The sequence below is a fragment of the Peromyscus californicus genome, unplaced genomic scaffold, assembly GCF_007827085.1.
Source record: "Peromyscus californicus insignis strain IS unplaced genomic scaffold, ASM782708v3 Scaffold_7__1_contigs__length_154581171, whole genome shotgun sequence".
Taxonomy (NCBI): Eukaryota; Metazoa; Chordata; class Mammalia; order Rodentia; family Cricetidae; genus Peromyscus; species Peromyscus californicus.
In genome coordinates, this window is record NW_026294595.1 from 141,740,982 (window position 1) to 141,767,954 (window position 26,973).

General features: G+C 45.0%; 1 protein-coding gene across 5 annotated transcripts in view; it reads left to right on the top strand.

Moving 5' to 3' along the window:
* The window catches only part of Arfgef2 (ADP ribosylation factor guanine nucleotide exchange factor 2), an 89,447-nt gene extending 68,417 nt beyond the window's left edge, over window positions 1–21,030 (top strand). For 4 of the 5 annotated variants that reach the window (XM_052722996.1, XM_052722993.1, XM_052722994.1 and 1 more), the window contains exons 31-39: window positions 462–597; window positions 1,624–1,762; window positions 1,865–1,919; window positions 4,326–4,440; window positions 9,123–9,253; window positions 12,734–12,902; window positions 14,318–14,456; window positions 16,442–16,559; window positions 17,561–21,030. In XM_052722996.1, the coding sequence (XP_052578956.1) occupies window positions 462–597; window positions 1,624–1,762; window positions 1,865–1,919; window positions 4,326–4,440; window positions 9,123–9,253; window positions 12,734–12,902; window positions 14,318–14,456; window positions 16,442–16,559; window positions 17,561–17,737 (1,179 nt within the window). In that variant the 3' untranslated portion in view covers window positions 17,738–21,030. Of the gene's footprint in view, window positions 1–461; window positions 598–1,623; window positions 1,763–1,864; window positions 1,920–4,325; window positions 4,441–9,122; window positions 9,254–12,733; window positions 12,903–14,317; window positions 14,457–16,441; window positions 16,560–17,560 lie in introns of those variants that run through there. The other variant, XM_052722997.1, reaches the window with a different exon arrangement.
* The last annotated feature ends 5,943 nt before the right edge of the window (window positions 21,031–26,973 follow it).

Sequence of the window (26,973 nt, forward strand, 5' to 3'; positions counted from 1 at the left end):
CACAAGTGGACAGATAGACTCTCCTAGGCCAGTGTCAGCTAGTCCTGGAGCATCCCTTTCCAGGGAAAAGGAGAGGAGTAACTCGTGGTTTGCTCACCTAGCCCTGGACACTGTGCCTACCAGCACTGCAGGCTCCTGGCTGCTCATCTTTGTTGCTATGTCCTATCACCTGGGGCCCTAAGAACTCAGTGAAGTGACAGGTGGGGACAACGTGGACCAGACAAGCACTCCCCAGATCATGCTGTTTTCAGAGGGTGAATGTCATGGTAATGACCATCTTCCTCGGTAAACATTTGCTTACACATCTGACTATTTGTGTAGGTAGTGGTTCTGAGTGAGTGGATGTAGACGGTTTTAAGATGTTGATACTTACTGCAAAACGATGTTCTAGCTATAAGAATAGCCATCTCACTACAGAGAGGTTGGTTTTGAAGATCCATCTTTTTCTTTTATCCCCCCAGAAATCAGAGTGGATGACGACCACCTGCAATCACGCACTGTATGCTATTTGTGACGTGTTCACCCAGTTCTATGAGGCTTTGAATGAAGTGCTTCTCTCTGATGTGTTTGCACAACTGCAGTGGTGCGTGAAACAAGGTATTCATTAAGTCAGGGGGGTAACATTCCTCTTACAGAGTCTAATGAAAAGGAATTTTCTGTCTGTGAAAGCAGAGATGTAATGCCAAGGGATACTATGTGCAATTTAATCCACTAGTCTCTTCCCAGGTTGGTTTATAAAGCATATTTTTAAAGATGGAGTTCATTGTTTTTGTTTTAAAAGATGAGGTGTACTTTTGTACTTTCAAATTTTATATGATTGTAATTTTTTATAGTACAGTATTTTTAAAAGTACTTTTGGAGTCAAGATCAACAGCTTCATCAGTGGACATCCTTTTGTTTGAGTAGTTATGTGTTCATGGTCGTGTATATCAGTAAAGACCATGTATCAGTCAGACCTGGATCCCGTTTTGGCCAGGGCAAAGTTAAATTCAGTTAAGATTTTTGAAAAGTGACTCCATTTTTAAGTAAGCACAAACAGCTATATTATTTTGATGGCAAAAATTGGAAATGTTAGTGATTAAATCAGAAACATGATTTTTCTGTATCTTCAGCCATTTCCTGTTTGTGAGCCAGTTAATTAAAGTAACAAAACTCTGATCTTTCTCCACCCCTACTAGCAAAACTGACTGAATCACTGTTTTTCTTTAAAAATACGCATTTTTAAATTTTTTAAATTTTATGTGCATGGGTGTTCTTCCCAGCATGTATGTCTGTGCACCATGTGTGTGCCGAATGTCCATGAAGGCCAGAAGAGGAATCCCCTGGGTAGGAGTTACAGTAGTTGTGAGTACTAGGAATTGAACCCAGATCCTCTGGAAGAGCAGCCAGTGCTCTTAACCTCTGAGCTGTCTCTCCAGCCCCAATTTGTGTCTCTTCACAAATTGTGACTTCAGCTGTAATATAGGACTCTCTATAGCCTGGTTTCATCAAAGCCTACAGACCTCCAGCTACAGTCTTCACCTCACAACATCAGATAGACCATGGATCCATCAGACCTGGATCCCATTTGTTTTGGTCAGGACAGCAGTTAAAGTTTAATGGCAGATGCTGTTGGATTTGCAGATAACGAGCAGTTGGCGCGATCAGGCACTAATTGCTTAGAGAACCTCGTCATATCCAACGGAGAGAAGTTCAGCCCTGCTGTTTGGGACGAAACCTGCAATTGCATGTTGGACATTTTCAAAACCACCATTCCACATGTGTAAGTGCTAAGGCAGTTACTGTGTTCCTGTGTTCAGGGAACATTGCCAGGCTCCTGGGTGCAACTTATACTGATCTTTGCCTTGTTTCCTGCTCCCTTAAGTTTGCTGACATGGAGACCTGCGGGAATGGAAGAAGAGTCATCAGATAAACATTTGGTAGGCTCCTTTATTCTCTCCTCATCTCTTAATAAGATTAATCAGCCTAGGCTAACAAGGTGACCCAATGGGTAAGGCCCTTGCTGCCAAGACTAATGGCCTGAGTTCAGTGCCCTAGACCCACATGGTCTTCTGAGCCCCACAGGCACACCATGGCACACACGACCCCTTCCTATCCCACCCCAACACATAAAATAAGCAAGTAAAATATAATTTAAAACACTAGTCTGTTATATGATATTTTGTTTGTGTTCTGACAAATAAAGTTTGCCTGGAAATCAGAGCAGCAGAGCAGCCAGCCACTAGAGAGACTTCTTACCTCTTCAAAGTCTCAGCCCGAAAAGGGGATCCTTTCTCTATGAATCCTCAGACTGAATGGGCTCTAGAGATCCTGTCTCTACTTGCCTTATATTCCTGTCTCCACCTCCCTAGTGCTGAGATTAAAGGCATGGAGCCTTCCATGTGCTGGGATCAAATCTCTCCAGGCAAACTTTGTCAGAACAGAACACATCATACAGCATCAGTCAGCCTATATAGTTTGTAGTTTTCTTAGGGGAGTGAAAAGATTCACAAGATCTACTATTAACACACCTGCCTGGTGTGATAGTGCACACCTTTGATCCCTGTGCTCAAGGCAGAAGCAGGCAGGTCTCTGACTTCCAGACCAGCCAGGGAATACATAGTGTGCCCCTCTGCCTCATCCCCCCAAGAATTAACTAGGCCTTTATCATTTCCTACACAGTACAGGAAAGTATTTTCTTAAACAAGGCTCCTTCTGCAGTGGAAGTCACCACGTGCATTTCTTGTCCTTTGTGTCTGCACATGCCATGGACTTGCACTCAGGTGAAATGAAGATAGATGGGCACAAAGCCTCGTGAGCATGTTTCTGTGTCTTTTTGAGAATGGTCTTCTCAGGAGCTGCACATTACTGAAAGTTTGTTCCTTCTGGGACCAGCTCTCTGCTGAGTTCCTTGAACAGCTCGTTGTTTACTTAGCCAGGGCTACACAGAGAAAACCCTGTTTCTTTTTCTTTTTTTTTTTTCCCCGGAGCTGAGGACCGAACCCAGGGCCTTGCACTTGCTAGGCAAGAGCTTTACCACTGAGCTAAATCCCCAACCCCGAAACCCTGTTTCAAAAAAACAAAAACAAACAAACAAAAAATCTTGGTTTTACTACTTCAGGAAGATATGTGAATTTGAGAATTATTCATTTGCATTCCCAAATAACACTAAGAACATTAGATTTTTAAAGGATTTGGGCCTTAAACATGAAGATGGATGGAGTCAAAATTTATTCAATTTTTATTTTTGGATTCTTTTTTTAAAGTGTGTGTGTGTGTGTGTGTGTGTGTGTGTGTGTGTGTGTGTGTGTGTGTGTGTGTGTGTGTAGGTCAAAAGACTGCTTAGAGGAGTGCTGCTCAGCTTCACCACGTGGACTCCTCCAGGAATTGAACATTAGACATAGTGGCAAGTGCTTCTACCTGCTGAGCTGTCTCACTGTCCCAAGAGTTCATTCAGTTTAAAGTAAAGCATGGTATTTAAACATTTTCTGGGTTTGCTAGTATGGTGGTACTCGCCTTTAATCCCAGCATTCAGGAGGCAGAGACAGCTGGATCTCTGTGAGTTCAAACCCAGCCTGGTCTATATAGTGAGCTCCAGGGCTGTATTAGTAGACCAGGGCTTCATAAAGGGACCTTGTCTCCAAAAACCTAAAATAAATATAAGCATTTTTTTTTAAAGATTTATTTATTTCTTATGTACACAGTATTCTGTCTGAGTGTATGCCTGCATGCCAGAAGAGGGCGCCAGATCTCACTACAGATGGTTGTGAGTCACCATGTGGGTGCTGGGAATTGAACTCGGGACCTCTGGAAGAGCAGTCAGTGCTCTTAACCTCTGAGCCATCTCTCCAGCCCCAAATATAAGCGTTTTATTCTTTTTGAATTCTGCTTCCCCTCCTTCTCTGTGTGTGGGGGGTAGGGTGGGGGGATACTTGTCTGCTGAGGCACACGTGTGGAGGTGAAAAAGAAACCTTGCAGGAGTCAGTCCTTTGCTTCCATCACATGGGTCTTGGGGATCAGATTTGGGTCGTGAGGTTCAGCAACAAGCATTTTTACCTGCTGGGCCATCTTGTTGGCCTCTCATTTTTTAATTCTGTCTTTAAATATTCATCTTACTGTCAGTGGTTACAACATTGCTGATTTATTTTCGAACTTGACCTAATTAAAGTCAAGACCTTTCTCTACACATCATAATGTGTAGAGAAAGGTCTTGACTTTAAACAGGAGAGTGTGAGATTTTAACTAAATTTAGCGTGAGCCATTGGTGTTAAGAGTCATGTCTGGGCTGGACACCAAAGACAAGCAAACATTGTCTTTTTTTTTTTTTTTTTTCTGGTTAACATCAGGATGTGGACCTGGACCGCCAGTCTTTAAGTAGCATAGACAGGAATGCCTCTGAGAGAGGACAGAGCCAGTTCTCCAACCCCACGGATGACAGCTGGAAGGGCGCACCATATGCAAGTAAGACCTCTTTTGTTCTGGGTGTGTTTCCATGTATTTATTTTAACTGGACAACACATTTATGTGACTCAGATATTTGGAAAGCACAGAAGTGCCAACAGGATACTGCTCTCCCTGCTCCTCCTCTCTCCTGTGCCACGGTGTTGCCAGGCTCCATCAAGCCTCCCTCAGGTCATTTTATCCATATGCCTGCAAGTACATGCACATATACATTCACACCTCTAGAGCAGCTCATTAGGTGGACGGGGTCAAGTATAAATTCCTCTCAGTAGGAGACTCAAGATGTCTGTATTTGGGACCAGAGCCCTGCTGTGCCTCCAGTCAGCAGTTAAATTCTTTCTCCTGCATTTCAACTCAACCTCCCTTCTGAGCCCAAAATGTTTGCACAATGCCATTTGTGTGTGTATTGTGAGCCACTATCTGACTTTAGTCTAGCTGGTCTAAAACTTGGAATCCTCGGGACTCCTGCTTCAGCCTCCAGGATATGGCCATCATACCTGCCTATATAGTTTGGTTTTTTGTAGATGTAACCAACCTTCTTATTAAATAAGAAACACAGAACCAATGCACACATATGCCCTCCTCTCCTCCTTATGCCAGTTACAGGACAAGACAGTATGCGGTACTCCCTTTCCACTTAATGCCTCATTCACTATCAATACAATTTTCACATTCTTTCATACTCTTGTCTGTTACCCTAATATATAGATGCATTTTTGTTGAAGTAGATCTTAACAATGGATACTTATTGTTTTGTTATTACTTCATTTGTTACTGTTACCCTTGTGTACTGTTCTGCATGACATATTTTAATACATGTCATTAGAAAATTCCTAGAAATTAAGCCGGGCGGTGGTGGCGCACGCCTTTAATCCCAGCACTCGGGAGGCAGAGCCAGGCGGATCTCTGTGAGTTCGAGGCCAGCCTGGTCTACAGCGCGAGATCCAGGAAAGGCGCAAAGCTACACAGAGAAACCCTGTCTCGAAAAACCAAAAAAAAGAAAATTCCTAGAAATTAACTAGCAGTGGGGTTAGACGGTAAGAAGAGCATTTGGTGTTTTGATGGATGTTTCCAGATTGCCATCTGTTAAGGTTGCTCCTGGTTGCATGATCTTTGGGAATACCTCAATAAAAGTCTATGTCTCTGGAATTCTTTTCTGCTTAATTATGATTGACTGGAGCCTTTTTCCATGTCTGTGAGAGCCTGCTCTGTGTCTGTCACACCCACCTGGGGCTGTGGGTGTTCTGCAAATCAATTCCAGTTGCTTCTCTGGTTTGTCTCTTAGTGTTGTTCATGTGGTGTTTTACTCTTTTATTTTGAAAAGTAGCTTTAAGAACTGGAATGTGGGGCTGGAGAGATGGCTCAGCGGTTAAGAGCACACTAACTGCTCTTCCAGAGGACTCGGGTTCAATTCCCAGCACCCACATGGCAGCTAACAACTGTCTGTAACTCCAAGATCTGATACCCTCATATAGACATACATGCAGGCAAAACACCAATGCACATAAAAATAAGTTTAAAAAAAAGAAGAAAAGAAAAACTGGAGTGTGGGCTGGAGAGATGGCTCAGTGAGCTCTGGCTGCTCTTGCAGAGGACGTAGGTTCTGTTCCCAGCACCCACATGGTGGCTCACAACTGTCTGTAACTGTAGTCCTATGGGATCCAATTCCCTCTTCTGGTGTCTAGAATTACTTGTGGACATAACACCCACACATAAAATAAATAAATCTTAAAAAAAAAACAACTGAAATGTGGTGTTGGGCATGGTAACACATGCCTTTAATCCTAGCAGGTGGATCTCTGGGTTTGAAGCTCCTATCCTGATCTACATAGATAGTTCCAGGCCATCCAGGACTGCACCATAGGACCCTATTTATGTGCCAGGCACTGTCCTGTTCTGTGTGTGAATTCATTGGTCCTTCTGCCGGCCTTTGAAGAATGCTACTTTGCATCTGAATGACAGGATGTAGTAGACAGGGCCAGACATTCTTTGGCACTTTAAAGTATGCTCTTCCGTCTGAAGTGGTGTCCCCATCACTTGTCTCCAGAGCAGTCCCACCCTCTCCTCCACATGTCAGACTCTGAAGTAAAAGCTGACTGAACTTCTGAAGCAGCACAGTAGGACAAGACAGTATGTGACTGCGTTATCTTCTGAAAGGATAAAAGTCACCGTGCAATCCACTCAGAAGGCCCCTGGGACTGAGGTCCTGTCCTTTGGTAACTGCTCACAGCCAGGGGAGAAGAGTCTGATTTGTCATCACCTCTAGAGCAGCTCATTAGGTGGACGGGGTCAAGTATAAATTCCTATCAGTAGGAGACTCAAGATGTCTGTATTTGGGACCAGAGCCCTGCTGTGCCTCCAGTCAGCAGTTAAATTCTTTCTCCTGCATTTCAACTCAACCTCCCTTCTGAGCCCAAAATGTTTGCACAATGCCATTTGTGTGTGTATTGTGAGCCACTATCTGACTTTAGTCTAGCTGGTCTAAAACTTGGAATCCTCGGGACTCCTGCTTCAGCCTCCAGGATATGGCCATCATACCTGCCTATATAGTTTGGTTTTTTGTAGATGTAACCAACCTTCTTATTAAATAAGAAACACAGAACCAATGCAAAGAAGAAAGCCAAGAGGTCAGAGCTAAGAGCTAAAACCTTACCCTTCCTCCTGCGGTGGTCCTACCTCTCTGAACCAGAGCTACCCCTGTGTTAAAGTCTTTATATAGAGTTCCTGTCCTGCCTTCTCATTGGTTGTAAACCCAACCACATGACCGCCTCGTCACTGCCTGTCTGTACAGACCTCCAGATCTTCTATGGTTGGTATTGAGATTAAAGGCATGTGTATCCAATAATGGCTGTATCCCTGAACACACAGAGACTTACCCAGCTCTGCCTACCAGGTGCTGGGATTACAAGCGTACGCCACCACTGCCCTGCTTTCCTATGGCTTGCTAATAGCTCTGACCCCCAGGCAACTTTATTTATTAACATAAAAATAACATTTTAATACAAATAAAATATCACCATAATTAACACCAGCTACAACTTCACTATATTTTTTGTTTGAGACAAGTTCTCTGAAGCTTGCTTTTAGAGCTCCGCCTGCCTCTGCCTCCTGAGTGCTGGAATTAAAGTTGTATGCCAGCACACCTAGCTGACTTTGTATTTCTTTTTTTTTTTTTTTTTTTTTTTTTTTTTTTTGGTTTTTCGAGACAGGGTTTCTCTGTGTAGCTTTGCGCCTTTCCTGGAACTCACTTGGTAGCCCAGGCTGGCCTCGAACTCACAGAGATCCGCCTGGCTCTGCCTCCCGAGTGCTGGGATTAAAGGCGTGCGCCACCACCGCCCGGCCCGACTTTGTATTTCTTAAAATTAAAGTTCAATTAGGGGGCTGGAGAGATGGCTCAGCAGTTAAGAGCACTGACTGTTCTTATAGAGGACCCGAATTTGGTTCCAGTTCTACATGGAGGTTCATAATCTTCTGTAACTCCAGCTCCAGGTGATCTGATGCCCTCTTCTGGCCTCCTTGGGTACCAGGAATGCACGTGGGCAAAACATTCATATACATTAAAAAACAAAAAAGCAGCAACAATGACAAAAAACTATTTTAGGTGTTTCTGGAGATTTAACCCAGGATTTCACATGCTAGGGAGACATTTTACCCCTGAACTTAGCCCCTCGAAAGTTGGAACATTCTGCATAGAGGATTGGTACACGGTTGCAGACTTTTACACCGAATTTAAAAGACAGGTGTTTCCGTCCTTCCCTCACTGCAGCTATATGAATTTTCCAGCACGCTGGTCTCTCGTGCACCGAGAGAGAATCATTTTACCACAGTGGACCATGAACCGGACAACACTTGTGAGATGTGAGCCATAGATCTGGAGACACAGGGTGGATGGAGTCGGTCTCGGTGGCAGATATGAACTTGTCCATATGAACAGGGAAGAGTCAAAATAAAGAGCTGTGACCAGTCAAAGGTTCACCGCTCCACAGAGTAAAAGAGCACCTCCTTACTCACCAGCCCAGGGGTGGGGATCACATCTAGAACCTTGTGGGTGCAAGTGCCCTCAAGACATGAGAAGTAGGAGATGCAGAAAGCCACACTACTTCCAAGATGGAAGAGAAGTGGCCCAGAAAGTGCAGACTTAGAAGAACTCCCCCGATCTCGTAAACTGAGCTGTGCCTGCTCACAGAACAGAGAGGCTCACTAGCATCGGCAGCCTGCCCACCTGCCCTGAGGGCGCAGTCCACAGCTGTGATGTAGGAGAGCTGTGGCTGACCATGAGACTTGTTGGAGGACACAGGATCCGCACAATCAATTCTCTCAACTTCAAATCTTTGCTCAATTTCTTTTCTTCCTTTCCTTTCCAATTTTCCTGAGTTTCCCTCCTTTACCTCGTTCCTTTTTTTCTTCTCTTATTGTTTCATAACCACATTTTTGAAGAGATATTTCTTGGCATTTTGCTTAAACTAGCAGCCCAACCCTGATGTTCCTCTCTCTCCCCTGTCATGCCAGCGGATATCAATCACTCTTAGGTCTTAGCTATTATCTCCAGTACTGTGGGAGTGGGGGACAGGGTTTTCATTCATCGACATGCCACAGCACCGAGAAGTGTTCTGGGCACACAGGAGGAGCTCAGTGAAGAGTGCTGAGTCATTGTCAGGGTTAATCTTTATCATCTAATGTAGATCAGAAACTGTTGGCCAGCCTCCTCATCAAGTGTGTGGTTCAGCTGGAGCTGATACAGACCATTGACAACATCGTCTTCTACCCTGCGACCAGCAAAAAGGAGGATGCGGAGCACATGGTTGCTGCCCAGGTAACCACCCCAGGGCCTGGGCTGGGGCACTCTTGTTCATGGGAGGCTGTGAGTAGCAGCAGCATGTTGGAGTCAGCACAGATGGGCAGTCCTCCGCCCATCATGCCCATCTCTGTTGAACCTCACATTTAGAAACATTGTGCTGGTCACTGGCAGTTGAACACGATGAAACAACATATACCACAGACAAGAGAACATTGAAAGTCAAAGGTCTTTATTGTCCTGCGAGCTGGTTTACCATCGTAGAACTGCTCAGACGCCACCCCTCCCTTGGTGCTAGGGAAAGTGTTATCTCAGGGACATCAATTAACTGAGGAAGCTGTGTAATGACATATGCCTGAGATCCCAGCACTCAGTAGGCTAAGGCCAGAGAATTGTCATGAGTTCAAGGCCTGCCTGGGCTACACAGTAAGTTTGAGGCTAGCCTGAACTGCATGAGACCTTGTCTCAAAAATCACAAAGAAAAACAAGCCAGGGGATAAAAACAAACAACAATAAAATGTGAAAGGAGCAATGTGCATGTAAAAACCCCGAAGCCAGTGAAATGGCTCAGTGGGTGAAGGCATTTGCCACCAAGCCTGACGATCTGAGTTTATTACCAGGACCAGGCGGAGATCTCCGTGAGTTTGAGGCCAACCTGGGCTACAAGAGCGAGTTCCAGGAAAAGTGCCAAAGCTACACAGAGAAATCCTGTCTCGAAAAAAAAAAAGGAGGGAAGCAACTCCCCTCTGACCTCCATACACATGCTGTGGCACCCATGCACCCAAATGCATAGATACACACAAAATAAACGTAACATCCCCAGCTTTTCCTTTAGAAAGCGTATCTTTGTATTGTATGTGAGGCTTGCTGCATATAAAGGATTCTAGAAACAGAACTGAGTGTTCAGCATCCCAGCAGTAACCTTATGCTGCATTGGAGACTTCGCTGGCTCGAGGCTAGTATGCTGTGAGTGAGGGGCTATAGTCAGCCAGCAACCTGTAACCAGGCAGAACCTCAGCCCTGTCACCATCTAAGTGGATAAGTACTGCTGAATTTATTATAAGTACATGCTGAATCTGCATGTTCAATCTGTCCTTTTTTTTTTTTTAAGTAAGCAGTTCAGTCCTTTGTTTTTACAAAGGCATGCAGACACTGTCATTGAGAGTGTTTTGAGCCCTGTAAAAACAGTACCATGGTCATCAGCAATCCCCATCATCCCGCCTTCCTGACTCTGCAAGTTATTCATTGACTTTCTGTCTCTGGATTTGCCTGTTCAGAGCATCTCTTATAAAGAGAGTACAGAGAGTGTGAACTTTGAGGTGTGGTTCTTTAATTTAGCAGAATGTTTTGAGTTCGTGTGTCTTACACAGCATAGCAGTATTTCTTTTACATATGGCCAGATAACATTCTGCTGTGGCCGTTTCCCAGCACAGCTGCTCCTCTGGCCATTCTGACTAATACTGGGTGTGGAAGTGCTTGCCTGTAATCCCAACACTCCAGAAGCTAAAGCAGGCAGGCCACTGCATAGCAGTACTCTTACTCATTAAAAAAGAGAAATGTCTCAACCCCCTGCCCCCCATGGTGTCTTTAACAATAGAGTCTTACCATCTAATGTGGTGAGCACTTCACTTTAAAATTACTGTTAAACTCATAAGTTATATGCATATGACACATGCTTATTCCCTATCAGATATGACCAAAAACTCCTCCCCCTTTCTACATGTGTTTTCAGTTTTTGGTTTTGTTTTTTTGGGTTTTTTTGTTTTGTTTTGTTTTCCCCGAGACAGAGTTTCTCTGTGTAGCCTTGGCTGTCCTAGAACTTGCTCTGTCACAGAAATCCACTGGCCTCTTGCCTCCTGAGTGCTGGGATCAAAGTAGTGTGCCATCACCACCTGGCTTGTTTGTTTTTTTGAGATAGGCTCTCATGTCTCCCAAGACTAGCATTGAACTTGCTTCCTAGCTTAGGCTGGCCTGTGTTCCCAGCCCCCTGCCTTTATATCCCCAGTGCTAGGGTTATAGGCGCACGCCACCATACTTAGCTATAGAACTATGTTTTAAGAGTTTTGTTTTGTTTTTAATTTTATGTGTATGAGTGTTTTGCCTGCATGTGTATCTGTGCACAAAGTGCCTGCTGCCCAAGGAGGCTAGAAGAGGTCGTCAGATCCCCTGGAACTGGAGTTACAGCCGGTTGTGAGCTGCCATGTGAGTGCTGGCAATCAGCCAGTGCTCTTTCACTGCTGAACCCTCTTTCCAGCTGTTTTAAGAGGGTTATATAAGTGACCAGGTGTGGTGGTATATACCTCTAATCCCAGTGCTCTGGCGGCAGAGGCAGGTGGATCTGTGTGAACTGAAGGCTGGCCTGGTCTACAAAGTGAGTTCCAGACACCCTGTCTCAAAAGAAAAGAATGCTTCACATAAGGTTTACTCTTAGATCTTCAAACGTGTTTTAGTCCTTTCTTGTTTACTGTCTAAGGTGGGAACCCAGTTTTTGTCTCTGTGTGTGATGGTCACACGTCCTCAGCACTATTTTATGGCAGTCTTTTCTTTCCCCAGTGAATTTTCCAGGCCCTTGTGTCAGAAGTCACTTTACCAATAATATAAGGGCTATTTCTTGTGTCTCCATGCTGTTTAATTCATCGGCATCCACCTGTGTACCAGCACCACGCTAACCAGATTACTGTAGCTTTTTAGTGTGTTTTGGAAGCTGGGAATGTCAGCCCTCCAATCTTGTATGTTTTCAAGATTTCTCTGCCAATCAGGAGTTTAGAATCAGCTTTTTAAATTAGGGCCTTGCTGTACAGCTCAGACTGACCTGGAACTCACTGTGTAGCCCAGGCTAGTCCTGATCATCCTGTCTCAGCTGGGATAACAGGTGTGTGCCAGCACATCCTGTGTCAGCTGGGATTTTGATAAAGACTGCTCCAGAGTTTTGTTTAGATCAACTCAGAAAGTTTTATGATCTTCCCTCCTCAGTCTCTTATGAAGAGGATAGCCAATTCCTAGAAATTTCCAGAAATATAAAATCTCCAAACATGTGTCAGGTTTTAGGCTGCACATGCACTAACAGTTTGGAGCACTGTACACATGTTTAACCAGTCTTTCCTTTCGGACTGAAGGCTATCACTGGGCTTGAGTGATCATCTGATCATCTGACTGAGCTCAGAGAACCATGGTTTAGCGCTTTTCTCCCTGACTTTGTTATACTTGGGACTCTGGCCTTCTGTCACATTGATCACATTTGAAAAGAGGAAAACAGTGCTGTAGTGTGGTGCTGAAAGCACACCCTCTGCTTATGCAGCAGATAGTTCTGACAACATGGAAACTTGGGCCCCCCAGCCCACCGCCACACAACCACTCAGGACGTACCCAGAGACAGACTCAGAGTGGAAACACTCCCAGGATGGTTCTAGGAGAGTTGAACTGCCCTGTCTGTCTACCATCACATTGCCTCAGTCCCTGCTAAACTCTTTACTCAGCCATCTTGTCTCTCCCCTCCAGCAAGACACACTAGATGCAGATATCCACATCGAGACGGAGAATCAGGGCATGTACAAGTTCATGTCTTCCCAGCACCTCTTCAAGCTGTTGGACTGCCTGCAAGAGTCCCATTCGTTCTCCAAGGCCTTCAACTCCAACTATGAGCAGAGAACTGTCCTCTGGAGAGCAGGTAAGGCACACAGACAGACTTGTGACAGGCTACACCAGCCACCATCCTGAAAGGCCAAGCCTTTGGAGAGTTCTGGTATTTTATTATTTTTTTAATTTATTTTTGTTTGTTTGTGTGTGTGTGTGTGTGTGTGTGTGTGTGTGTGTGTGTGTGTGTGAGTGTTTTGCCTACATATATGTCAGTGTACTAAATGCCTGGTGTCCAAGGTCAGAAGAGGGCACTGCATCCCCTCAGAGTGAAGTTACAGACAGTTGTGAGCCTCTATGTGGTGCTGGGTACTGAAGTTGAGTACTCTGGAAGAGCAGCCAGTGCTCTTAACCACTGAGCCATCTCTCCAACCTATGTGATATATTTTTATGATATTTTATGTGATATATATATATATATATATATTTTTTTTTTTTTCCTCCAAGGGTAGAGAGTGTTGGAGTCTTAAAATTTAAAACTTTGCAGAAACACACTATAAACTTTTGTTAACATCCCTTAACCCTCTCCCCAGATACCTTGTTTTGTTGAAACAAAATTGTTTTTTGCTATCAGTCCTGGCTAACCTAGAACTTGCTGGTACCTCAGGCTAGTCTGAAACACACGTTAGTCCCCCTGTCTCAGCCTCCTAATGACTGAGATTACGGGTGTGTGCCACTATGCCTGACTCCGAGTTCTTTGTTTGTTTGTTTTGTATGGGTTTTTGTTTTGGTGTTTGGTTTTTGGTTTTCTTTTTGGTTTAATGATACAGGGTTTCTCTGTATCCTGGGTATCCTGGAACTCACACTATGTGGAACCTCAGAGACCTGTTTGCCTCTGCCTTCAGTACTGGGATTAAAGGGAATTCTCTCTCTCTCTCTCTTTTTTTTTTTTGTTTTGTTTTGTTTTTTGCTTTTTGTTTTTCAAGACAGTGTCTCTCTGTGAAGCTTTGGAGCCTGTCCTGGAACTTGCTCTGTAGACCAGGCTGGCCTCGAACTCACAGAGTTCCGCCTACCTTTACCTCCCGAGTGCTGGGATTAAAGGCGTACGCCACCGCCACCCAGTGGGAATTCTTTCTTAAAATTTAAAAATTATTGTGGTCTTGAAAAAACAATTACTGTGGTGCACGTGTGTTATGTGGGTCAGGGAACAAATCTGTGGAGTCAACTCAGGTCTCCAGGCTTACAAAGTAAGTAAGTGCCTTTACCCGCTGGGCCCTCCTGCCAGCCTGAGCGCTAGAATTCTGAAGAGCTGTTGGATCTGAGATGAGACTAATGGCTTTCCCAAGCCAAATGGAAGAAACAGTGCATCTGCATGGGTCACCTGGAGAGCCCTGACCACCACCATCCGCCTCACATTTTCTTGGTGTGACTAGAGGACTGTCTCCCGTGGCAGCTCAGTGCTGTCCAGGCTGGTAACGTGCACTATTGACCTGATTGCCTTATCTCTAGGCTTCAAGGGCAAGTCCAAACCCAATCTTCTCAAACAAGAAACCAGCAGCCTGGCCTGTTGTTTGAGGATCCTGTTTAGAATGTATGTCGACGAGGACCGCAGGGATTCCTGGGGCGAAATACAGCAGCGACTTTTAACGTAAGATTGTTTTCCCATTAATTTCTCATCATAATTCTGTGAATTGAAAAGAATAGGAGAGCCAGGTGTGGTGGCACGCACTTTTTATCCTGGACTTGGGAGGCAGAAGTAAGTGGATCTCTTTGAGTTGCAGGCCAGCCAGGGTTAGAGATACACCTACTCAGCAACACTCCATGACTGGCTTCCTTCTGCTGCCTCATCTGTTTCAGGTCCTGAAATCCTAAGCAGAGTAGGCAGGGCTATTCCTTTGCATTCCGACCCTCCCTGGAGCTGTAAAAAGTGCTCTGACTTCTGAGTGCTAAGACTGAGGGAAGTCCTGGCTCTGGCTGCCATCCAGGGTGGATAGGTTACTGTCCCTCCTGGGAGGAAGTCCAAGGAGTTGCTGTCAGTCCTAGCATCCTTTCACATCCTGTCATTCCTTCTTTCCAGGAAGATACTAGGCCAGTTTCTACCCACTTCCTGGGCATCACCAAAAGGCTGGTGAGCCTCATGTTTTGTATTTCTCTTTGATGCTGGGGTGTGAATTTGGCCTTGCACAGGCTAAGTACACGCTCTACCACTGAGCTGCACCTCAGGTCCCCCAAGCCTCCTTTTACTCTTCTGAAATATGTAGTAGCACAGCATTGACCCCCTGCAGTAAGGTGGCAGTCTGCAACACAGCTAGTAGCAGCACACAGGAACATCATTCTGTAGATCTTAACTGTCAAGTTGGTGTATCAATTTTCAATATATTGATTTAGTGTATTCCAGATAGCCATTTGGGGAGGAAGGGAGGAGTACATAGTGCAGTGGTAGAGTGCTTGCCTACCATGCATGACAACATAGGTACATTTCCTAGCATTGCATGAACATACACACACACACACACACACACACACACACACACACACACACACACAAGAGGAAGGGGGAGGAGTTGGCGATAAAATATTGTCATGTGTCCTTTAAAATGATGGAATTCTTTTCTCCTTTTTCATTGTAATAATTTTATGCATTTGGAGCCTGTCCTGGAACTTGCTCTGTAGACCTTAACCCTTCCAGTTGTCTGACAGTGAGAATATTATAATAGACTTTTGTTTGGTCTTTTGAGATAGGATCTCACGTAGCCCAGGCTGCCTCAAACTGACATGTAACCAAGGATGACCTTGAACTCCTAGTCTCCTGCCTCTGCCTCTTAAGTGTTGGGATTGCAAGTGTGTGCCTCCACAACCAGCACTAATAAATCTTGACTGAAAGGAGAATTTACTTAGTTAAAGGAGATACAATGGGGGGTTGGGGATTTAGCTCAGTGGTAGAGTGCTTGCCTAGCAAGCGCAAGGCCCTGGGTTCAGTCCTCAGCTCCGACAAAGAAAAAAAGGAGATACACTGGTTCTTCCCCACCCTTCCTTGGGACAGAGTCTCCCTGTATACCACCTAAGGCTGGTCTTGAACTCATAATTTCCTGCCTCACTCTCTCCATACCCAGGTCATTTATTTGTTTATTTATTTTATTTATTTATTTTTTGGTTTTTCGAGGCAGGGTTTCTCTGTGTAGTTTTGGTGCCTGTCCTGGATCTCACCCTGTAGACCAGGCTGGCCTCACTTGAACTCACAGGGATCTGCCTGCCTCTGCCTCCCGAGTTCTGGGATTAAAGGCGTGCCCACCACCGCCCAGCCCAGGTGATTTCTTACATCAAGCCTAAAGCATAGGCTCCTAGCATCTGTCAGGGGTGCCGCATAACATTTAAGTCTGGAGCAATTTCACGTGGTTACAGGGTGAGGAGGGGGAGACAGTTAATAACAGTAAAGAAGTACTCTTGTGCTTCGTGTGCTACAGACTGACCAAGCTTCATACTGGTCATTGCCAGAGCCATGCAGTCATATGACAGAAGAAATGAGGACCTGGTGGTTTGTCCGGGCTGGCACAGCCAGTTAGGTGTTCAGTAGGGCATTGAAGGATGTGAAGTGCCAGCTACTGTCTTGACATGCCTGTCTCTTAATTCTAGGGTTTGCAGTGAAGCGCTTGCCTATTTCACCACCGTGAACTCAGAAAGCCATCGGGAAGCATGGACGAACCTCCTGCTGTTACTTCTAACCAAAACCCTCAAAATAAATGACGAAAAGGTACAGTGAACTCTAATGTCTCCAGCAGGCTCTGGTCGGGGTAGGTGCTTTTCCTCCAGTGGAGATGACTGTTGGAGACAGTTCATTAGGAAAGTGGGTGCCTCCAGATAACAGGGCTTTTCCCAAGAACCCCAACTGGGAAGGGATGAAGTGTGGACCATGTGTGTGGCCGGCCGTTGGGGATAGTGCTAATGGTCTCAGTACAAGAAGATAGGCTTGAGATTGTGAGTGGTGATGTAGACTATAAGCCCCCTTTATGGAGTGAAAGAAGCCTGTTGGGAACAGCAAGACTATTATAACTAAAAGAAAATCAGGGGGCTGGAGAGATGGCTCAGAGGTTAAGAGCACTGGCTGTTCTTCCAGAGGTCATGAGTTCAATTCCCAGCAACCACATGGTGGCTCACAACCATCCATAATGAGATCGGGCGCCCTCTTCTGACCTGCAGGTGTATATGCAGACAGAACACTGTATACATAATAAATAAATAAATCTTTAAAAAAAAAAAAAAAGAAAGAAAATCAATACCATTAAAATGGGGTGGGAGGGCGTTGTGGATATTTTGTGATAGGGCCTCATACAGCCCAGGCTAGCCTAGGTCTCCCTGTGAGCTGAAGATTATCTGGTCCTTCTGCCTCTACTTCTGCAACACTGTAGGATTTACTTCTTTGCTTTGTGTGGTGCTGGGGATTGAACCCAAGGCTTCATGCATGCTAGGCAAGCACTCTACTAACTTAAGTTACACCCAGGTCTCGTTTTCATGAGATCAGAATCTTGCTATGTAGCCCAGACTGGCCCAGAACTTGCAGTCTTCCTGTTTTAGTCGTATACCACATCATCCAGCTAAAATAAGTTTTAGCTGCGGCAAATTTTAATTGTAAGAAAAAGCAGCAGCAGCAGTATTGTAGAACATCGTCATTTAGATTGAGATAAATACCTTTGGAAAACTGGTGCAAAAAAATTATCCCTGTCTGACTTGGCTCTCTGCTTTCCCTGCTGCAAGTTCAAAGCACACGCGTCAGTGTACTACCCCTACTTGTGTGAAATCATGCAGTTTGACCTGATACCTGAGCTCCGCGCAGTTCTTCGGAAGTTCTTCCTGCGGATAGGCCTGGTGTATAAGATATGGATTCCAGAAGAGCCATCACAAGTGCCAGCAACATTGTCATCGATGTGGTAGCACTGGCTCCCACGGTCACTGCTGTGGTTCTGCAGAGTGTTCATCATGCCATCCTGACTGGCAAACAAGGAGCCACCCACCCTGTTGGAGTTCAGACCTGGATAGCAGTGACCTGTCCACTGGTCTCATCACAGTCCCCAGCGTCAGCTCCTGGTGTCTCGTTACACCATTGCACACCAGTAACACAGTGGTGGGGTCAGTTCACCATCTGTCATTCCATTTTGCTGACTGAACTGTCAAATCTGTTGTAAAACCACAATTTCCTCGCAGAGCTCCAAAACTGGCAATAAATGTTTTGTCAGAGGAAGTCACTCTCCTTGGAAGTAATGAACATCGCTGTATAGATTCGTGTTTATTAGAGAGTATGTTAATAAAATCCCTTGTAACGGCTAACTGCCACGTAAGTACACTGGTGTTTTGTTGTTTGAATGTATTAGAGAAGTTTGAATGTTTGTGTCAGTTTGGGGTCAGCCTAGTTAGATTAAGAAAGGTAGGAAAAGAGGGTTATTTCTTATGCTTTGTTATTGTCTGAGTGATCTCTAAAGTATTTTACAAAGTTATATTATTGAAGATTTGATTAAAGGCAGAGTGTAGTAGACTTAAAGAGCTTGTAAGGTTTGAAGAAAATGTAGTGCCTCATGGCTCCCTGTTTTAGTAACGTGGGGAGACAAAGTCTGTAGAAAAAAAGAATTTAATGAAGGTGTTAGCCTTCCTTGAAGTATTTGTGGGTGGGTGTTCTGTTAAATTTCCGGAATGCATTGTGCATCTCTCTGAAATCTCTAATCTGAAATAGTAATGAAAAGGAAACAGCTGACCCAGAGTTTATCTTTGAGTAAGCTTTTTTAGTTTTTCCCTCAGCAGAGTGAGTGTGAAAGGGACTGTCAGAGCAGGGGACAGTAACTTAGTGTAATAAGAGTCACTCCGCTGCCCCCTCAGCCATGTCTTGAGTGGAACTAGAGCTACTGTGGGCCAGCACAGCTAGACTGTGACAACGGCCAGGGGTGGCACTTAGGGCTTCTGTTAGCTTGAGCCAGGAGCTGGAGTCTTTGGCAAGATTAGATTCTGGGGTCCTTACGTTGGTAATGGTGCCATGCCTAGAACCACAGCAGAGTGAATTCTGAGTGCTCCCACACCCACAGCAGCCAAGCTAGAGGAAGCTTAATCGATTTGGAGCCCATGAGAAAGGGAACACACGACTCTTTGTCTGCCCTCTCCCACTGCTCACCTGGAGCAGCACTGAGTGCTAAGCCGTGTCATGAAATGCAGTAGAGACCTTCAGATTTCTGCCTGCATCGAGTCCTACAAATTGGGGTTGCATTATGTCAACTCTGGTGCCTTAGAATAGTCGTCCCTTGGGAGTGCGTCTGTGGAATTGGACCCTTTTTTCTTTCTAGAGAGGGAGTCCTGGTGCTTTTGCTGTTTTTTTCCTCTTGTTTTGACAGCCTTGCCACATGTTCAGTTTGGTCAGCAGAACTTGTATTTGTGCTTTTTTTCCCCCAAAAAAAGTATTATAATTTTTCTACCAAAGAAAAAAAAGCAGGTTGAGATTATTACCAACACACATCAGTTGAGAGGGCTGTGTACCTCGAAGGACGGGACTGTGGGAGAACGTTAGTGTAAGTGGAAAGTGTGAGCACATTTGACTGATGTGTCTTGGAGTCTGTTACATCTTTTGCTGCACTATAAACCTGCGCCTGAGATGTTCTGCCTGGTGTTGCCACTCAGCATGACCTCAGCTATCAGTGGTCCCTGCAGTATTTGTATCACACATGTAATCAGGGAACATGCATGCATGTTCAGTGGGCATCCTGCCTAAACTGTGTCCCTGACTGGTGGCTTTCCCTCCCCTGTCCTGTGACATTCCACCCATCTCCATTAGTCATGTGCCCCCAGTGTTCCCTGCCTCCTCCGTCATTTTTGCTCTTTACAGGGTAGGGAGTGTGTCCGTGCATTTTCTTACTTGCTGAGGTTTTCGGGCTTGAATTTCTTTATAATTTTGTTGTATAAAAAGATTTTTTCTGAATGATGCATTTGAATTGTACAGCAATAGATCTTTTAAAAACAGTGTAAAACCATTCAGGGTAATTTTTCTTGTCAGTGGGCAGTGGTGTCCCTGACCTCCAGAAACAAGCCATTCGGAATAAATTCTGTGTGGTGAACAAGTCTAGCCTTTCTCGTGGCAAATGTAGCTTGAGCCCACTGGGCACCAGTGCAGAGTGAGAACACTGTATCCTCACAGGCAGATGCTGGCTGGCTGCAGCACAGAGGAGGGAGGGTGGAGCATCTTCCAGGGCTTTATTTCTTTATCAGAATGCTTTAAGTGTTGGTCATATGTGCCGGACTCTCTACAGAAGTTTCTGTTCCCAAGCTGCTGTTCCGAGCAGTTCTGTTGTCTGTTAAGGAAATCACCAGCTTCGGCATCTGAGCAACAAACAGAGAGTGGGGTGTGATGTCTGATGTGCACCTCCAGAGTCAGACACACCTTCTTCTGTCACCGTGTACACGAAACCAGGTATTAGGAAAGTTGTATCTTCCCTAATAATATCTAGAAATACAATACTTTCTTCCAGCAGGTGACTTTTGTACAAAATTCAGAAAAAATGTAAAGACACCACCACCTTTAAAAAAACAAACCATTTTGTTGTTGTTGTTGTTTTGTGATCATGGCTGTCTGTTTAGTTGTCTTCTGGTTAGTAAAGCACGTGCTGACACAGGCAGGTGTGGCCGCCCCACTCAGGTGTTTGTTGCTGCAGTGTTAGTGGATCCTTCTGCACTCTGTCTCACTGTGGTAAGGGAGACACAGCTAACGCCCGCGTGAAACCTGGAGTTGGACTGCCAGCAGCTTGGTGGTTTGGGAAGCAAAAAAAACCAAAGCTGAGCATTGTAAAGAATGAATCCATCTGAAAATCCTTGCGCTCAGAAAATGACACTCATCAAATGTGTGGTTTTTCTCAGTGTTCTAATTTTTTAAAAAATTTTATCTTGCATATTTGCATCAAACATTTCTTTATGTGCAAAATGTATGTTTTTCCTCTTTAAAAATGCCTAAAAGTTAGTTACTAGCTACTTTGATTTCATCTACACACAGTGATTAAGTGCATTTAATATTGATAATTTAATGAAAAGCATTCCTTGTCCAATGGATGTAAACATTTTTGGAAGAATAAAGCAGAATTATATAATATGAAATGCTATGTAAAGTTTTCTATGTAAAAATATTATGTATAATACTGTTAAATACCCCATGCTTTGATCAGGTGGAAAATCAATAAAGTTTTAAAGAGTAAAACTGCTCCCAATGTCATAATTTATATTCTGTCAAGCCGTATAGGTTGGGCTAGTTTGAATTTGTTGCCAGGGCAGTTGCAAACCTGTAGTTTCCAGTTGATAGTGGTGCTTGCTGCAGGCAGAGAAGATTGCTTAGGTGAAAGTGTTTGATTGCAAGCCTGGGGAGCTGTCTGACCCCAGGGCTCACGTCAAAGTGGAGACAGAGACCCCACTCCACAAAGGTTCCTCTGGTCTCCACACTTGGTGCTCCACACACCCACACAGTAATAAGATAAAAATTAAAGTAGAAGGCAAGAAATATGCATAATAGCAGTCCTGGTCAAGGTGTCTCACCAATCACTGACCCATCATTGTCTGGGCTCCACTTCCTTGCAAGGTAGTCTGTAAAGTGTGTGGTGGGGTCCCCTGTGGCTGGTCCAGGCTTCCGGTGTTCTCTTCTAACGTGAGATTCCCGGAGAACTCTCACTCCTTGGGGCCCGTTGTTTGGGTAGTCTGACAGTCACAGTGTGTCATCCTCAGGCGTATTGCACAGCGGCTGTGAGTTCAAGACTGCAACAGCCAGGCCATGCCCAGGAGACAGCATCCTGCAACACTCCCCTTCTCCAGCTCTTCCTTCTTCCATGAGTCCTCGAGTGTTGAAGGGAGATGGTAATACTGATGACCCTTTTGATGGTGAGGGTTGAGCTCCAGAGGAAAGGCAAGACATGTTCTGTCACTGAGCTACATTCCAATATTTTTTTTTTTTTTTTTTGAGAGTATTGCATTTATCCCAGGCTGGCCTCGAACTTGATATGTATCAGCAGATGGCCTTGAACTTCTGATTCTCCTGCCCCCACATACCCAGTGCTGGCATTGTGACGGGTGCACTGCACTGGTTTTTATGCTGTTCTGGGGATCGAATCCAAGATTTCATGCATGCTACCAAATACTCTACCAATGAGCTATAACAACAGCTTCAAAGGTAGAATTCTCTGGGCAGTGGTGGCACACGCCTTTAATCCCAGCACTTGGGAGGCAGGCAGATCTCTGAGTTTGATGCCATCCTGATCTACAGAGTGAGTTCCAGGACAGCCGGGGCTACACAGAGAAACCCTGTCTCAGAAAAAACAAAAACAAAAACAAAACCAAGAACAAAAACAAACCAAAAGCCAAACCAAGCCAAACAAAGGTAGAATTCTCAGGCTCCTCCAAGCTGCACACCAACCGACACGTGGCAGCGTGGGAGGGCTGGCCCATGGCCGTCATTGTTTCCCCCTAACCTCCCATCTATACTGCAAAGCTCTGTGTGTGTGTGTGTGTGTGTGTGTGTGTGAGACCCTCTTTACATCTGTGTGTATGTGTATTACCCTCTTCCTCCTAGCACACACCCCCTAGAAGTGGCTGACCGAGTGGTCTCCACAGACTCATGACACTTCAGGAAGACCTCAAAGGGACTGCTCTAGCTGAGCTAACCTACTTGGCCTGTGGACAGAGGGCCTGTGAGGAGGGAGAAACTAGAACAGGGCTGGAATGAAGCCTTCTAAGTGGGGGGCTGGTCTCAGGAAGCACCACCTGTGGCAATGAGGATTGGGGAATGATGGTGTTGGGGAAGGTTTCATGAAAAATATGGGTGGGCCTGAGGGGTCGTATGCAGCTCAACAGTAGAGTACATGCTTAGCATGCATTGAGATCCTGTGTTTACCCTTTAACACTACAAAAACCAAAAATGACCACGCCTGGTGGTGCATGTCTGCAGTCTCAGCTACTCCATTTATTTGGTCAACTGGTTGTGACAGGGTCTTAGTCTGTAACCCAGGCTGGCCTTGAACTCATAGCAATACCTCTACCTCTGTCTTTCGATTGCTGGAAGTCCAGGAGCACACCACCAGACCTGGTTTTATGGAGCACTGTGAATGAAACCCAGGGGTTAGTGGATGCTAGACAAGCAACTGAGCTACATCTGCAGCAGCTAAAAACTTACTTTAAAAAACTTTTTTTTGGTTTTTCAAGACAGGGTTTCTCTGTGTAGCCCTGGCTGTCCTGGAACTCACTCTGTAGACTAGGTTAGCCTGGAACTCAGAGATTCCCTTGCCTCTGCCTTCCGAGTGTCAGTTAAAAAGCCTGCAGCGCCATGCCTGGCCCTCAAACAAATTTGTTTTGTTTTTTAAAGATTTATTTATTTATTATGTATACAGTGTTCTGTCTGCACATATCCCTGCAGGCCAGAAGAGGGCGCCAGATCTTATTACAGATGGTTTTGAGCCACCATGTGGGTGCTGGGAATTGAACTCAGGACCTCTGGAAGAGCAGCCAATGCTCTTAACCTCTGAGCCATCTCTCCAGCCCTCAAATAAATTTTTTTTAATGACACTCTTTATGTACATGCAAATGAGTATGCTACGGCACACGTGGAGCTGACTGGACATCTCAGAAGACTGAGTTCTATTCTTCAATCATGTGTATCCTGGGGACCAAACTCTTGGTTGTCAGGCTTAGTGCTGGAGTGGTATTTGCTCCGCCCATGACCTTGGGCTATAGGCCGGAAGGAGGCGGTGCTTCCTGCCATTGTTCGTGACCTCTCATAAGGAGTCGAGGAAGGGTCACGTGCCCCTTCTCCCTGCTGCTCCCGGTCAGATCAGAGGACAACTTCAGCTGTCTACTCCGATCTGTATTCGTGAGTGTATTTCCTCAATTTATATCTTAATAAATTCTGTTAGCCATTTAATAGACTCATGTGGATTGATCTAATATGGTGGCAAGTATCATTAGCCACTGAGCCATCTAAGAAGCCCCACCCAACTTTTCATTTTTAAAATAGGGAACAGAAAAGTCAAGCTCAGGCCTGTAGCCCCAGTACTTGGTAGATAGAGCAGTGGATCAGGAGTTGAAGGTCAGGTGGTCCACATAGGCCAATCATGAGAACTGACCCCAAAAGCCCAAAATAAGCCAGGCATGGTGGCATAGGCCTGTAATCCCAGCACTTAGGCCAGCCTAGGCTACAGTGAGTCATTGTCTCTAAACCAAAACCAAACAAAGAAGCAGCAGCAGCCGATACAAACATCACATCGTTTGTTTTCTATCCAGCTCACATCCTGTGCTGGACTCAGTGATGTTTCTGCCACATGGACTGTACTCAGTAAGAACTAAAGGTCACTCTTCGTTGTTAAAAGATTTATTATTTGATGTAAATGGGTGTTCTGCCTAAATGTATTTGGGCATCACATGAGTGCAGTGCCTGTGGCGGCCAGAAGAGGGCGTTGGACCCATGGAACTGGAGTTATGGACAGTTGTGAGCCACCGAGTGGTGCTGGGATCTGAACCAGTCTTCTTCAAAAGCAGCAACAGTGCTTCGCTGCTGAGCTCTCTCTCTAGCCCTCTACCTCTATTTAAAACAAACAAAGACCCCAATGGGATGCGTCTTGATTTTAGCAATGGCCACTCTCTCTCCTCAGTTGGGCTTTAAATGTGAGATGGAGCTAAAAGACAGCTTCTCAGCAAGCACAAGAGATATGCCCTTCTGAATGCAAATAAAGGTGGCTTTCCCATGGAGCATCTTTTCAGGGTGACTTTCCATACTTTACAGATTGTTTTCTTAGTATTTGGAAACAAAGACAACAGTATGCAGGAATACTTGGAATTCTGCTCAGTTATTGCCTTTGTTTCCAACAGTCGTTAGCAGTTGTAGCCAACACTAAGCATAGGATAGGTAGTGGTGCTTGTTAGGGTTCACTGTGCACCACCAGATCAGCCTTTCTAAGGCACCCTCTTGCAGGGTTCTTCCGTTGCTACACAGAGAAATGGTGTGTGCCAGAAGGAGCTTATCCTCAAACAGACCTGATCATCTTGGCTCAGCTTTCGAGCTATCTACCAAAGCTGCAGAGATATCGACTGATGTTAGATGCAGGACATCAGCCTGCCTTCGGGGTGTGTGTGTGGTGTATGTGTGTATATGTGTGGTGTATGTGTGTCATGTGTGTGTGTTGTGCCTATGTGTGTGTGGTGTGTGTGTGTGGTGTGTATGTGTACTGTATGTATGCGGTGTGTGTATATGTGTGGTGTGTGTGTGTGTGTGATATTGAGACTGAGCATCAAATTGTAAGAAACCTTAAGAATCTTTTAATCACACACTGTAAAACTTGTCTTCATGAAATTCAATTCAGATCTTTATTTCCTTTGTTTTCCTTCATTCCCTTTTTTTATTTGTTTTGTTTGAGACAGGATTTCTCTGTTTAGTCCTGGCTGTTCTGGAACTCGCTCTATTGACCAACCTGACCTCAATTAGAATTAAAGGTGTGTACCACCATGCCCGGCTCTTCAGGGCCTTTTGAAACTAGCCAATCGAGAAAGAGTATGAGGTCAGACACCAGCCAATGAGGAAAAGACACAGTTCCCACCTGCAGAGAATGAAAAGCCAGCACACTGAGGCCCTCCCCACTCTGCCCCATGCTTGCTTCTTCTTTGAGCAACACGCTCTAGAATCCAGTTTAGAGCAGCAGTTCTCAACCTGGGGGTCAAGTGGCCCTTTCACAGGGGTTACCTAAGACCGTTAGAAAACATGGCCATTTCCATTACAATTCCGTAGCAAAATTACAGTTATGAAGTAGCATCAAAAATAATTTTATGGTTAGGGTCACAACATAAGGAACTGTATTAAGGAAGGCGGAGATCCACTGGTCTAGACTCTAGAGTCCAGATCAAAGTAAAGTTTTGCCTTGAGGCATTTCAACTGGAGTGGCAGTCTCTTACTTTAGGACCTTGAATTTATATTCCTAACAAAATCCAGCCGGGCTGTGGTGGCGCATGCCTTTAATCCCAGCACTCGGGAGGCAGAGCCAGGCAGATCTCTGTGAGTTCGAGGCCAGCCTGGGCTACAGAGTGAGTTTCAGGACAGGCTCCAAAGCTACACAGAGAAACCCTGTCTTGAAAAACCAAAAAAAAAAAAAAAAAAAAAAAAAAAAATCCAGGGTCTTGCTTAGGCCGGCAATGCTCTGAGTTATATCTCTAGGCCTTATGAATGGCCCTCAAAGATGAAAGACAGGCAAATCATTAGCTTTCTACTTCCCAGGGCTAGAAGAAAATGAAACGAGAAGCAGATTAGTATGATTAAGATAATTGCTTACAGGCTGGTGTGTAGCTCAGTGGTAGAGTGCTCACCTAACATGAAGGAGACATCAAGTTCAACCTCCAGTGATGATCATCTGTACTAATGCTGCAACAGTAAATGCACTGTATTTACACATGGCATTTTACCTATTCCTACATGAACACCCAACATGGGGGCCAGAGAGACGGCTCAGCGGTTAAAAGCACTGGCTGCTCTTCCAGAGGACTGTTTCAGTTCCCAGCTTCCACATGGTGGCTCACAACCATCCTTAATCTCCAGTTCCAAGGAAACAAACACCTTCTTCTGGCCTCCTTGGGTGCTGCATGCACATGGTGCACAGAAAATAAAAATTAAAAAAAAAAAACTTAAATACCCAACACATCTTTATTGAGCAGCCCAGGTGTGCTAGGTACTGGGGTCACAGCTATAAACAACAGCAGTAAGCCCTAAGCTCTGTCAATCATAGAGCCCTGGGGCTGGTGGCTGATATTAATTGCAGAGACTTATAAATGCCAGACAGAAAGCATAATGGGGGCTGTTTCTCAGGGTGACGGCATTTGCTGCCAAGACAGAGGACCTGAGTTCAACCCTGGAACCCGCAAGCCGAACAGAACTGACTCTCACTGGTCGTACTCTGACCTTCACACATGCACCGTGGCACCCGCGTACCCCTCCCCTACATAAATAAACAAACGCTTAAAAACATTTCAGCTCAGAATGATGTAATTGTTGGTTTTAAATGCAGCTCTTGTTAACGTGCGAGAAAGGTCACGAGGCACGACAAAATCCAGTATCAGAGCTTTTTTGGGGGTGGGGGGAGGACAGAAGAGAGTGACCAGGCCTGTGAAAGACATGCAGGTAGAGA